Raw genomic sequence first — 15,670 nt, 5'->3', positions numbered from 1 at the left:
ATATGGCGGCTACTCACCGGAGAGTATTAATTCTGGGTGATTTTAACCTCTGGCCGAATGGCTCCCTTGACATAGGTCTGGCCAATATTATCCAATCATGTGAAGTGCTGGAACTGCGTCAACAGGTCTTTGGAGCCACCCACTCGGGGGGGACATATGCTAGATCTCATATTTGCAGTAGATGAGCAGCTATATATGGGGATGTTCTCCCGATGGACTGGACTGACCACTTCTTGGATAAATTATTTTTGAATATGGCCAGCTGGAAAATAAGGGAAGGCAAGCAAAGGACGAACTTTGTGGGCAGGGACTGGAGGGCCCTGACACAGATGAAAGGTCTTGGGGAAGTGTTCTCATTGGAAGACTGCCTCCTGTCGGAGGCCCAGGTGGAGGAGAACTACACCGCTCTCTGTAAAGAGATCACTTTAACCCTGGACTCCATTGTGCCCCTCAAGTCCTTTCAGAGCAGGGGGAGGCCATCTGCCCCCTGGTTTGGGGAGGAGTTGAAAAAACTAAAGCTTGAGTGTAACCGGGCTGAGAGAACTTGGAGGCGGAAATATCTAGTGGAGGATAAAAAGGCTTGGAGAGCAAAGATTGTGGACTATAGAAAGGTCATCAAGAGAGCGAAGGCTGATTTCTTTGCTTCTAAGATACTCAGGGCTTCGAATAGCTCTTGTTGCATTTTTAAAATCCTTAACAGCCTGACTAAACCTGAATGCTGTAAAAATGAATTCCTGCCATCCCAGAGGCTCTGCGATAGTCTCGCCGACTTTTTCCGCGATAAAGTCGCTAATATCATTGAGGAGCTGGAGAAGACATCCTCTCTGTCGAAAGTAGTGAACGAGCAGCTATCCCTCACTAAAGACATGGGTGAGGTGGCAGAGAGTGACAATACGGTGGAGGTTGCCCTGGGGGCACTTTCGGAATTTCCCCTTCTACAGATTGAGGATTTTTACAAGATAGCAGACAGTATTGTGTCTGGCTCTCCCCTGGACCCACTGCCTTGTAAAATCTGGAAGGAGTTCGGGGCAGAACTCTTTCCACTACTGTGTAAGATCTGTAACCAGTCTCTTGCAGATGGGGTGGTGCCAAGCCAATGGAAGCAGGCGTTGGTAACGCCACTGCTAAAAAAAAACTCCCTTGATTCAGAATGCCTAAAAAACTTTAGACCAATATCTCTTCTCCCCTTACCGGCTAAAATAGTTGAGCGGGTAGTAAGCGGCACACTGTCCGCACATTTAGAACAGGCTAAACATCTGGAGGAGGAGCAGTTTGGGTTCCGACCGGCTCATGGTACTGAGACGGCATTGGTGACCGTAATGGATGAACTTCGGGGGCGGGCAGACAGGGGTCAGGCAGCAGTGTTGATACTGCTGGACCTGTCTGCCGCCTTCGATACGGTAAGCCACAACATCCTTCTTAGCCGGCTGAGAGAGGTGGGAGTGACTGGAGTGGCCCTTAGGTGGTTTCACTCTTTTCTCTCAGGGAGACAGCAGGCGGTCTCTCTTCCCCCTTACCAGTCTGTCTCCACTCAGGTTCTGCATGGAGTACCTCAGGGCTCGGCCATCAGCCCTATTCTTTTTAATGTCTACTTGAGACCCTTGCTGGCGATCATCAAGCGATTTAACATCAAGGTCATCAACTACGCTGATGATACGCAACTCATTCTCTCCCTGGAGAGAGACCAGTCCATCTCAGTAGAAGGGTTTCATGGATGTTTAGAAGACATGTCACAGTGGTTGAGGGAGAATTCATTACAGTTTAATATAGCCAAAACAGAGATGATGCATTTTGAGGTGCGCAGGCACACAGCAGGGCCGCCCAGGAACTTTTGGCCCGCAGAGTTCCCCAATCCTGGCCAGCCGGTCAAGACAGTGTGCAACCTGGGGGTAACATTTGATTGCAACCTCTCCTTGGAGGCACATGTGGCGAAGGTGGTGAGTTGCTGCCTGGCTATTATTCATTCGCTGAGGAAGATCTTTCCTCTTTTACCCCACCAAGCCCGCGTCCTGATAGCTCACAGCACGATCCTTAGTCGGGCGGACTACTGTAATGCCTTGCTCCTTGAATCCCCCTCATTCCTTTTAGACAGGTTACAGAGGATGCAATCTGCCACGGCCAAACTGGTACTAGGCTGGCCGAGGAGGTCTTCTGCCTCTGGAGCACTGGCGGAGCTGCACTGGCTCCCCGTGAGACAGAGAATTAAATTTAAATCCCTGTGCCTAGTGTTTAAGGCTCTACAAGGGACAGGACCTGTCTCTCTCCAGAAAAAATTCGAATGGTACGTTCCTAATAGAATGCTTCGCTCCTCTGGGGGCAAGCTTATAAAAGTCCCCCGTTTCAAAAAAGCTAGAGCAGGGGGTAGATCATTTGGGGTCGCTGTGGCCAGGTTGTGGAATACTCTACCTATTGCACTCAGACAACATGATGATCTTCTTGCCTTCAGAAAGAAACTAAAAACATGGTTATTCCCTAAGAACTAGGCCTGTATTCTATGCCTCCTTCCCTGTCGTTATGGTCGTTGTGTTACTAGCGCCAAGATGCCTGTCAGGTGATAGTGCGCTATAGAAATTCTTTAAATAAATAAATAAATAAATAAATAGATGACAGATGCAACTGGACGGCAGCAGACATAATCTCAGCACAGGATGAGTGAAAAGAAGAGTGAACCACAATGCCAAGCGAGTGAATTAACTCCTCCAGGTGTTAAACATACAGACTCAAAAGATTGGGAAAATAAGTGGATCAATGAGGAACCCAACAGGTGACAGACCATTATGCTGAATATGAAGGAGGCCAAGAGACTAACTGGATGAGACGCTCATACAAAATGACCTGAATCACTCCAGGACAGGGTGACCCAAGCCAGTCCCGGTGAGCCTGTGTATCAGAATAGTTTAGCTAACCAAGAACATAGCAGACAGTTCGAATAACAGGAGCCACACACACTCGTCTAATCGCACACTGCTTATCCAGAGTAGCCTTAAGGGAGATTCTGTGCCATGTTTGGAACAAAAGCCAACTTGTGACCCGTCAAGGACATTGTGAGTGTCGAGCACGCTGCTGAGCCATTTAGTCGTGATTCTCACTCATCTTGGAGTCTGCAATACGTCTTCATTTTTCCATTTTGATGTTGACACCCTGAATATATCAGCAGAAAGGCCCTTTTCGAAAGTCTCGGATACATGGCTTTAAGAAAAAGACAGATTTATAAATATCACATACAGAAGAAGGGATGGTAGGGTCCAATGCCAGCCAAATGTCAGTCAGGCATGGCTCATTCGGGGACCCATGTTTTTAAACAAGAAATATCCAGGCTAACCTCCGGAACCATCTTAGCAGAAGGACTTAAATATCTAACAAACTCACACCCTGTCTGGAACCCTGGATCTGAACGCTATAGGAGCATCATTTTGTAAAGATTCATAAATGTTTGCAAACTATTTCGAAAACAGAATATCGAAACCATCACAAAGACCTTGAGAATACTAGACCTGCTGTTAGCGGAGAACACACGTGTTAAAAAGAATATGCAGTATTGGCAGAAGTGTTGCAAGATGAGAAATGTGACTTCGGCCACTCCTAGGTAGATTTTACAGTACATGATCTGTGTCTTATTTTGGAAAAGCTTGCCTTCAGAATGACAGACACCATTTCCTTTCTGCCTGTGTGGGCACCAATGTTCTGTATTTAGATCCCTAGTGTACCCGTGATGTCAAGAACATCTTTATTCGACCATGTACAGATTATAAAAGCACATAAGAATAACAAAAGTCATAATCAGTTATATAAGAAAGCGACAGGTACAGTCATTTGAAAAAAATGTGTTTCTAAAAATCTAAAATCACAATAACAATGCTTTACATTGCATATGATTTCCTAATTTTCATAGCAGCTTCAATATAACTAAGTGACGCATGGCAGATTTCTGGGTGACCAAGGATTGTAAAGATCGTAATCCCTCTTTGTACGAGGTAAAGTGAATGTGCAAAAGAACTGGGTGCACAAATAGAGCTCTTATGGAGCCGTACAATGTGCAAAAGAGCATAAAGAACGTAGTGCATTGAGTGGAACCAGCGTCACAGGAACACTTCAAGCCCACGTTAACTCAGGAGCCGGCCAAAGGGACGGCAACTGAATGGTGAATTAGTCTTAGCCGTGTCAAATAAAATCTATGCTGTGATGCAAATACCTACTAGAGGAGGAGGCCGGTCTTCTAAAAGGAGGAGTATGGAGATCAATTATATTGCTACGGTGCTTGTACAGACGTTGCAGTTGCGAAGACTGCGCCCAATCGACATGTGGGGAGGTTCGCCTGTAGTGCCTCACTATGATAGGATAAACTATTCACAGATGCAAAGAGGGCGAAAAGGTACATCTAAGTAGTCTACTTTATACTTACAAGGTGAACTCCTCTTCCCATGAAAGATTTGTAGTGTTTTGTGCTACTGGCGTTGAAAACTTCTGCAAGGGGTTGTTCAGCTGCGCTACACAGACTGTACTAACGCTGCCTGTATGGAGAAAGCAAGAAGAAAAAGAAGAGTAAACACAGTGAAATGGGACCACCAAGAATACATCCCATTGTAGAAAACAACATTCATAAGGATCAGTAACTGCAGTGAATTCGCATCAATCTTAAGAAGACTAGCTTGCTAAGAAACGGTTATCTCCCAGGAAAAAAAACCTAGAAATTCTTAAGCAGTCGAAGAGCAACAATGATGTACTCATCCAGTCAACGTGGAAAGTGGTGATGCCACTGCATATAACTGGAGCTATAAGAAAATACATTACATGGTTCTAATTTCTGAAACTGATGAGCACCTTCGTAGGCACTGGCGTGTCTTGTTATGCAAAATACAAAGAATAAAATAACAAAATACAAAGTATATTAATAAGAGCACATCCAGAAGACAAACTGCACACTGACAATGTGCCACCTCCCAAAGCGCTTTCAAGTTTGTAAGATCAAATGTTGAGTATCGTATTCAATCCAGGTGTTTTGCTTTGTACTCTGGGAGTTGTAGTCTTGATTTTATAATAGAATAAACAAAGCAAAACAAAAACCTGGACTGGACGAGTATTCATGCAAGGACTTTGGTAACTTGACAGGTCTGTTCCAAGCATTTGAAAATCAACTGCAGGCAGAACTTTGTCTCTGTGACTCATACTCTTGTAATAGAACCAGGTTGACATGAGACTAGGGAATAATTAAAAAGCATCGTTATATATATATATATATTCTTTAAAAAAGTGCTCTGCGAGGGCTTTATATGCATGTCCTTGGTTTTGTTAAGCTTTGCAGCTTTTGTACAGTGTTACATTCATCGCTTACACTGCTGGTACTGGAAAAGAGGTGAACAGGTGTTGTACTTTGTGGGTCACCTGGTTCCTTCCTTGTTCTGGAATCATGTCTTGTCATTCTTCTGTGTGAGATGCCATGGGGTTCCTCAAGATCCTGTGTCTGTCTGAATCAGGAAATGTTATCCAGGCACCTAGATGATAACATCAAGTTCCTGGCGGGGCACTGAGGGAGCAGTCCTACCTGAGGAAGGCACAATGTGGAGAGACTCTGCCCATTTGAGAATTGTTCTGGGATGTAATGTTGTCTAGGTTGAGGAAGACATAGTGTGAAGACGCTGAGTCCACTAGAAAGGGCATAAGGGTCAGAAGTTACAAAGACGAGGCATAATGCAATGGATGCTTAGTTAGTCTGACATTGTGGACTGTCTTGTTGTATTATAAATACAGGAGGTTAGGACTTTTTCACTTGACTGCTGGGAGCAGATATACATTCAGGATGCAGTTTAACAACATTGGCGTGTGTGATAATGTACACTGAGTGTGATCTGGGGATCTGGCCTAGAACTACTCTGGTTTACAGAGAAAATATATGATTAATGCTAAAATAGATTGTTGTGATAGTGTCCACAAAAAGATACTTCCGGGAGGTGTGCACTTCAAAATGACCCTTAGACAAGCGCACAATTGTGTAGCGAGCGTTTGCTCCCTCAAGTGCCCTGTTCGCAGAGCCTTGTGCACATTCTGCCTCACGTCCAACATGACACACAGAGAGCAGCATGGAGACGGTAGCACTGCCTGCGTGGCATGTGTCTGCAGTACATTGTATTTTACTCACCCTCTGACGAGTTTCATAATCTCACTTATCGTTTTCAGCAGTTCTGCTCAGAACTTTGCTTGAGGCCGGGGCAGGTCCCATGAAGGAGTGTGGAATGGGAAACGAACTTTCCATTCAAGGCTGGCGACACAGCCTTTCAAATAAAAGGATGGTTTGAAGAGGAGGGCTGAGGATACAAGATGTATAGCAATAGAAAAAGGACCTGTTCGAATGTAAATGTTGTAATCTTTACAGGTGCTTGAATGCAAAGAAATACTTCCATCTGTGTGTTTGGGATGGGGTTTTGTAGAGAATATGCCCAAACTAATGCGAGGTATAGAAATGACCTACCGTATATATTCCATCTAACATTCTTTGCATACTTGCGATGACTATCAAATGTTATAGATCATCGATAACTGTCGCATGCAACACAATTTAGTTTGACCACGAAGTAATGGCGTGCAATTCAACCACTCACCCACCATTCAGAAATGGCGCAACCCTTCCCCCCCCCCCTTTTTTCACCATTTAGTAATGGCGCATTATTCAACCACTCGCATACCATTTAGAAATGGCGCGATTCTTCCTTTTTTCATCATTTAGAAATGGCGCGGATTTGGTTTACACCATTTGCCAATTAGAGGCAGGCCAATTAACGTATTTGGCGCGCACAGACTTGTATTTAAACGCAAGAAGTAGATCCGTGGTTTCTACCTACGGAGACGCACATGAGGACGCGATACATGGCGGCACGATATTCTAACTGAGGTGAGCATAATATCAGGGAATGTGGGATAGACGCCGTGGCCTTACTACGATTGAGGGCGCCTGCATCATTACCAATGCTGTTGGGTGTGACTACGTTACCTTGGGTAAACTAAGTTAAATGTGAGCGTTCTCACACAATAATAACTGGCACGTTAGAGTGGACATAGACATCTGTTGGGAAGGGTTAGAAATTAGAAAACCGAGGTAAATCGGCTGGTGACCTCCATGGCCCATATGGCGTATTGATATATACAATACCGACTTTACTCACGTGAAGTCGCACCTTGTAAGTTTAAATCGTTTTTAAGCATAATGTAGACTAACAGTCAGTGACAACCTAACGTGGCAGTCTTTCACAGTCTTTGGTTTCAATCTCAATTTTAGACAAACAGACACGCTTGGGATAAAAACAGGACGATAAGGATATATCCCATTGAAACTAAGAACACATATGAATTAAACTACACGAAACAGGTTGGTGTACGATTTCTGCGGGGGTCAGTCATTTATTAGGAGTGATGTGAAGAACTTTATCTAGTATAAAGGCCATTCTTTAAATACAGATATATATATCTTTTACAGTAGATATACCTATTCCTTGACGTTCCTCATGTCCGCGGGTACTTGAAGTTATGAACTACATGTTTTAACTTGAAGGTAAGATCTGTGATCACCTTAAGATATACGCTGATCATAATAAGAACAAAACTTAGTCATAAAATCAGACTAAATCCATGCAGACAATTAATAATGTGGTGGAGAGCCTATCCTAAGTCAATCATGATTATATCAGACCTCATGTAATGTAATACCTTCATCTTATGCAGATACTTATTGGAACAGAAGTTGGCATATAAATCGCTACAAGTCAAACCAGAATATAATAGCTGAACTACATTACCGTAGTTCTTTAGGTAAGGAATTTATATTTGATTTCTTTTACTGACGCTCACTCAATTTAGACTTAGGTATTATCGATAAATCTCAAAGTTCTCAAATTATTTTCTTCCTCTTTTTTGGAATGACTTTGGGTTCTCCGATCACCTCTCTTTTCCACCTCATCTTTGCTTGCAAACCCTCATTTGGTCCTATGAGTTAAATTAAGGTGCTTTTTTGCAGTGTTGGAGCTTTTTCACAAAAACTAGAAAGAAATGAAGTGTATTTGATACTAAGTAGCTATGACAGTTTCACAAGGTGTATTTAAACAATAGGAGTTTCAATCATAGAAATTGTATAGACATTGTGATTTGAATTAAGCAAAAATATCACAGGATGCAATAGATGTATTGAATGTTATTTATTATTACAGATGTCGATACAGAACGTTTAATGTTTTTCGGAGTGAACGACTATTCTGCAAAGAGGTCCTGAGGAAGGTGGTCGTAACCCACCGAAACGCGTCGACCTTGCGTATTAGATCACACAACTACACGTGATCCCTCCGACACAGAATGTAGAGTGAATGGAGTATGTATGATAATGGTTGTATGAGTTTATAACAAATGAATATTTAGTTTTTTTTGTCTGTACGATGTCTAGTGATGAATTGCTTTATAAATTTTAAATGTTTTTTTGTATAACAAATCTTTTTCTATGAAATGAATGAAGAATATAAAGAAATGACAAAAAATGAATAAATAAGTAAAAAAGTCTAAAAATAATTGTATATGGAGTCACCTTGTGTTTAAAATAAGTAGATACAAAGTGGTTTGGTAAAAAACCTTAAGAGGTCGTGAGGGAAATTGTATTTCTTGTTGTTGTTTTCCCCTCTTTCCCTGACCTTGAAAGTATATTTAGAGGGGGTCCCATATTCATGTTAATGCATTCGCGGTTTTTTAACTGTGGGATTCAGTTGGAAGATCAACTGACGTAGATAGAAGTAGTTTTTGTGGACAGCTCCTTTCTAGTAATTTAGCACGTTTTGGGTTTATTAGGGGTGAACAAGTGGTTTCTTCCTTTTCGCATGGTGACTGGGCTTTGTTAGTACCTCCTTATAATCTTTACCTTTTATCATCTTATCCTCTCTTTTTTCTTTTCTCTTTGTTATTAAGTATCAAGAAACTAATTCACTCGACTTCCCAACAGTACCAAAGATAAACCATGGATAGATTGGAAACGTTTGGTTTCTCAGATGCAGAATTTAGCTCATTACTAGGTCACGTGGTTGATACTAACAGCACCACTGATACATTAGCAGGCGATAATGGTGAATGGCAAAATCTATTAAACCTGAGAAAAAGGGCTAAACGCATTGAATCCCATGCACATTATATGCGGGAATATTAGATAGCTGGCGTTATACCCATTGGCCTCAGAGTGAGAAATGCACCGGCACTCTTCATAGAGATTAGAAAATTCCTGGAGCGTTGGTCATTAATTTCTAATCGATGTTCCAGGGATGGATTGGATGTTACTGATAATAGAGACAGCCAGGGACATTCTGATATCCGTCAATGAGGAGATTTTGAGATTGGAAGAGAAACTTAACTCATCCAATGCCGTTGAAGATGCTAAGAACAAATTGGATAAAATTCAGACTGAAATGAAAGATTTTGAAATTTATCTTACAAATAAAAAGACTGAGAAACTGAAAAATGATGTTCGTTGGTTCTCGAAAGAAAAGATCTACCCCTACCTCAATCCGAACTATTATCAATCAGGAAATCAGGGCGATTATACATCTAACTCTAATCAGAGAAGAAATTATACCAATTTCTCTGACACTGGTTCATCTGATTCGGAAAATGACAACTACGGACATCCAGGTCCAAGTGGAGGGCGTTTTAATTCAGGATCATTTAGAGGAAGACAGGGTCAACTCAACTATCAAAATAGAGGTTTTTTGTCGAGAGGCCCCTACAGGGGCAAACAAGTCCATTGGCAACAAAACAGAGGTGGCCCTCAAATGTCGAGTCCCCAACCACAGCAACAGTATGTCAGAACGAGGAACCAGCAATATTGGTGGTAGAAGTAGGAGAAAATGCCAACAGATGTAGAGACCTACTCCCTATTTACAATCTGTCATCTATTGCACTTAAATCCGAAGAGTCATCAGTATTAAGCAAGGGACTGTCCTTTGTCCCTTTTACAACTATTGACAAATTCAAATTACACACGGACCTCCATGCCTTTTTTAGGAAGGTAAGATTAAAAAAATTCTTCGAAGGTAGAGATACACGGGATGAAATTGATAACTTGTCAAAATGTAGGCCACCTTCGACTTTTACTCCGACCCTTGACATGGTTGGGACCAGAAGTTCAAATCTTTGAACGACAGATACTTTCGGAGGTCAACAGATTATCCAAACCGCAAAAATAGAACTTCAATTTGACCAAAGAAGAGAATTTAGCGTTGACAGACCTTGAAAATAACTCTGAGGTGATAATCAAACCATGTGACAAAGGAGGGGGTATCTCTGTTTTTAATAAATCAGATTACGACAACAAAATGAAAATCATGTTAAGTAACTCGGAGCATTATAGACCTGCTAACATGAGAGAAATACAAAGACTCGGAGTGTCTATAAATGAAATGACACATGCTGCCTTGGAAGATGGATACATATGTGAGGAAGAATATCTATTTTTAAATAAATCGTGTCCGGTCACACCAGCTATGTATGGCCTTCCGAAAACACATAAAAATGAGAGTGACCCACCTATGCGTCCGATTATCTCAACTATAGGCTCTAACACCGAGCCCCTTTCCAAGTACGTTGACACATTTTTGTGCCCACTGACACATAAGTATGAGTCTTTTGTCCGAGATACAGGAGACATGATTAGGAAGATTGAGGGCATGGCATTTGACCCTAGGAGTGACGTTTTGGTAACGCTTGACATTGAGGCGTTGTACACCAACATCCCTCAGTGTCAAGCGTTGCAGGCTGTCACCGCACTTCTACAGAGATACCCAGATAACAGACCAGATCAATTTATCATTCAATGTTTGGAGGTAGTTCTCTTGAACAATTATTTCGAATTTGAAGGAACCCTTTATAAGCAGATAAAGGGCGCAAGTATGGGAGCATCTTGTGCCCCTAGTGTGGCCAACACATACATGGGAGAGTGGGAGAGGAAGAACATTTATAATACAGCTGCCCCTTTTTTTGAGAATATTTCAGTTTGGCGACGATTTATTGACGACATTTTTTTCATTTGGCATGGTGACATAGCACAAATCGACGAATATATTTTATGGCTCAATGCGAGTGACAGTAACCTGAAGTTTACTTCAAATTACAGCCATAGTAGAGTGGAATATTTGGACATTGTGATTGAAGGAAAGGAGGGTATGTTGAATGTGTGTCTTTTTCGCAAACCAACTGCCAAAAACACCATCCTGGAATTTAATAGTTTTCATCCCCATTGTCAGAAAGATTCGATTCCCTTTGGAGAATTTTTGCGTATCCGTCGGAATTGTACTTCTTTATCGGACTATAATATTCATAGTCTAGCTTTGAAAAAACGATTAGTCGATAGAGGTTATCCACATCGCCTGGTACGCCAAGCTCTCAAAAGAGCTAAATACTATGATAGGGATGCCTTACTCAACCGTGAAAATACGAAATCACAGGAAAAGATAACATGTGTGATTAATCATTCCACCCTAAACTATAAGATAAAAAATGTTATCAATAAGAATTGGAGAATTCTTGAGGTCGAGAATGAGACAGCTTTGGAAAGACCTTTGATAGCTTACAGACGAAATAGGAACCTGAGAGACCGATTGGTCCACACAAGGAACAAAAGCAAGATACGTGAAACTCAAACAACTCTGACAGGTCTGGATGCAATCCGTGGAAATCACAGATGTGGCAATTGTCATGCCTGTGACTCTGCTATAACAAGTGACACCATTCGACATAACAATATTAATATAACATTAAAATCGTTTACCAATTGCAGAAGCAAAAATGTTATATACTATATTGTATGTCCATGTGGACTTGCATACATTGGTGAGACAGGGAGAGAGTTCCGTCTCAGATTCAGCGAACACAAGTCAGCTGTAAGAACTAGGAAACTGACAGCACCCATGACCCAACATTGTCTTGATCTGAACCACAGTGAATCTGACCTTAAATGGTGCATTTTAGAAAAAGTCCTGTATAAAAACGGTGAAACTATGGAAAGGACGAGGAAAAAACGTGAATGTTTTTGGATTTTTCATTTGCACACAGTCAAAATAGGTTTAAATGAAAATATTTATTGGTACATAACAGGTTAATTTTCCTCTACATACTGATAGTGTTCGGCGTCTCACAAATAGGTAGAATATCAAACTGAGTCTTAGACATATATATACCATTGGGTGACGCACAGGACGCTAAACATGAGGAACACACATGAATAGTACTTTAGGTTCTGTGAAAGTCTGATGCTATTAAGGTGGGATCTCTTTAATGCCCACTCACGGCATACTTCGAATTCCAATTAACCATGCATATTGATTGATCTGTAATAGTCGTGGATGTGTAAATCCTAAATCTTTATATATTTTCAGGAAAGGATTTACCTTTAAAACAAAGAAAATACACATATACTTGTAAGTGTGACTGATAGATAGATCTCGATTTTTGCACCCACTCGATATTCGGTGAGTAAATTAGAACTATCGCAAATAGCATTTATTATAAGTTGGAATCTTGGGCTAATGTGACACGGCTTCATTGTTCTAAGTCCTAATATAAAAGACATGTCTATCCTGGTAGGTTTCGCACCTAGTTGGATGCAGAGTCCTATTGTTGTGTAGGTACCTTTGGCTGCTGGACAGCTGCGGGGACCTTCGAGGAATGCATACCACAGAGAGGGGGCACTTACTCACTGTTCTCGGTTTTTGAAATCATTTACATACCATCGAAATATGGCGCGACGCTACAGCCAATATTCCCAAACTAATGCGAGGTATAGAAATGACCTACCGTATATATTCCATCTAACATTCTTTGCATATTTGCGATGACTATCAAATGTTATAGATCATCGATAACTGGCGCATGCAACACAATTTAGTTTGACCACTAAGTAATGGCGTGCAATTCAACCACTCACCCACCATTCAGAAATGGCGCAACCCTTCCCCCCCCCTTTTTTCACCATTTAGTAATGGCGCATTATTCAACCACTCGCATACCATTTAGAAATGGCGCGATTCTTCCTTTTTTCATCATTTAGAAATGGCGCGGATTCGGTTTACACCATTTGCCAATTAGAGGCAGGCCAATTAACGTATTTGGCGCGCACAGACTTGTATTTAAACGCAAGAAGTAGATCCGTGGTTTCTACCTACGGAGACGCACATGAGGACGCGATACATGGCGGCACGATATTCTAACTAAGGTGAGCATAATATCAGGGAATGTGGGATAGACGCCGTGACCTTACTACGATTGAGGGCGCCTGCATCATTACCAATGCTGTTGGGTGTGACTACGTTACCTTGGGTAAACTAAGTTAAATGTGAGCGTTCTCACACAATAATAACTGGCACGTTAGAGTGGACATAGACATCTGTTGGGAAGGGTTAGAAATTAGAAAACCGAGGTAAATCGGCTGGTGACCTCCATGGCCCATATGGCGTATTGATATATACAATACCGACTTTACTCACGTGAAGTCGCAACTTGTAAGTTTAAATCGTTTTTAAGCATAATGTAGACTAACAGTCAGTGACAACCTAACGTGGCAGTCTTTCACAGTCTTTGGTTTCAATCTCAATTTTAGACAAACAGACACGCTTGGGATAAAAACAGGACGATAAGGATATATCCCATTGAAACTAAGAACACATATGAATTAAACTACACGAAACAGGTTGGTGTACGATTTCTGCGGGGGTCAGTCATTTATTAGGAGTGATGTGAAGAACTTTATCTAGTATAAAGGCCATTCTTTAAATACAGATATATATATCTTTTACAGTAGATATACCTATTCCTTGACGTTCCTCATGTCCGCGGGTACTTGAAGTTATGAACTACATGTTTTAACTTGAAGGTAAGATCTGTGATCACCTTAAGATATACGCTGATCATAATAAGAACAAAACTTAGTCATAAAATCAGACTAAATCCATGCAGACAATTAATAATGTGGTGGAGGGCCTATCCTAAGTCAATCATGATTATATCAGACCTCATGTAATGTAATACCTTCATCTTATGCAGATACTTATTGGAACAGAAGTTGGCATATAAATCGCTACAAGTCAAACCAGAATATAATAGCTGAACTACATTACCGTAGTTCTTTAGGTAAGGAATTTATATTTGATTTCTTTTACTGACGCTCACTCAATTTAGACTTAGGTATTATCGATAAATCTCAAAGTTCTCAAATTATTTTCTTCCTCTTTTTTGGAATGACTTTGGGTTCTCCGATCACCTCTCTTTTCTACCTCATCTTTGCTTGCAAACCCTCATTTGGTCCTATGAGTTAAATTAAGGTGCTTTTTTGCAGTGTTGGAGCTTTTTCACAAAAACTAGAAAGAAATGAAGTGTATTTGATACTAAGTAGCTATGACAGTTTCACAAGGTGTATTTAAACAATAGGAGTTTCAATCATAGAAATTGTATAGACATTGTGATTTGAATTAAGCAAAAATATCACAGGATGCAATAGATGTATTGAATGTTATTTATTATTACAGATGTCGATACAGAACGTTTAATGTTTTTCGGAGTGAACGACTATTCTGCAAAGAGGTCCTGAGGAAGGTGGTCGTAACCCACCGAAATGCGTCGACCTTGCGTATTAGATCACACAACTACACATGATCCCTCCGACAAAGAATGTAGAGTGAATGGAGTATGTATGATAATGGTTGTATGAGTTTATAACAAATGAATATTTCGTTTTTTTTGTCTGTACGATGTCTAGTGATGAATTGCTTTATAAATTTTAAATGTTTTTTTGTATAACAAATCTTTTTCTATGAAATGAATGAAGAATATAAAGAAATGACAAAAAATGAATAAATAAATAAAAAAGTCTAAAAATAATTGTATATGGAGTCACCTTGTGTTTAAAATAAGTAGATACAAAGTGGTTTGGTAAAAAACCTTAAGAGGTCGTGAGGGAAATTGTATTTCTTGTTGTTGTTTTCCCCTCTTTCCCGGACCTTGAAAGTATATTTAGAGGGGGTCCCATATTCATGTTAGAGAATGAATATGCTACTTACCAGTATGCATCTGTTCTTGGCATGTAGGGCTGCTAACATTCATATCTTAGCATTAGATCGCCGCCTAGTGTTGGGTCCGGATGATCGCACATTGTTGTCCTGGAAGAGTCTTCGAAGTATCCTGAGATAGGTGGCTCCTCCCCTGGACTACAGTGCGCATGGGCATCGGCTCCATCCCCAGATTGTTTTTCGCCATTGTGGCAGAAGATGGAGTGAAAAGTGTAAAGGATGTCCATGCTAATAAGCGAATACAATAGTATATCTGCAGCTGCGACAGGCACCGGGGAGGAGGGTGGGCGATATGAATGTTAGCAGCCCTACATGCCAAGAACAGATGCATACTGGTAAGTAGCATATTCAGTTCGAGGCATGTGGGCTGCTAAATTCATATCTTAGCATAGAATACATAGCAGTCCCTCCATTAGCGGCGGTTGCCCGTGCCAGCTGCAGAAACCTGAAAGAGTGTCTTGAGAACAGCCTGTCCTACAGCAGCTTGCTGCTTGGAATGTACGTCAACACAGTAGTGTTTTGTAAAGGTATGTGGTGTGACCCACGTGGCTGCTCTGCAAATATCCTCTAAAGGAATGTTCCCTAGGAAAGCC

At 41.2% G+C, this 15,670-nt stretch overlaps 1 protein-coding gene across 1 annotated transcript in view; it reads right to left on the bottom strand.

Moving 5' to 3' along the window:
- Window positions 1-15,670, bottom strand: part of C2CD2 (C2 calcium dependent domain containing 2) — a 434,056-nt gene that overhangs the window by 154,233 nt on the left and 264,153 nt on the right. Inside the window, exon 7 of the mRNA XM_078656804.1 lies at window positions 4,403-4,511. Within this exon, the coding sequence (XP_078512930.1) occupies window positions 4,403-4,511 (109 nt within the window). The remainder of the gene's footprint in view (window positions 1-4,402; window positions 4,512-15,670) is intronic.

This window comes from Lissotriton helveticus, chromosome 8 (assembly GCF_964261635.1).
Source record: "Lissotriton helveticus chromosome 8, aLisHel1.1, whole genome shotgun sequence".
Lineage (NCBI taxonomy): Eukaryota > Metazoa > Chordata > Amphibia > Caudata > Salamandridae > Lissotriton > Lissotriton helveticus.
Note: the sequence above shows the minus strand (reverse complement) of the source record. Positions and strands in the feature narration are given on the sequence as shown.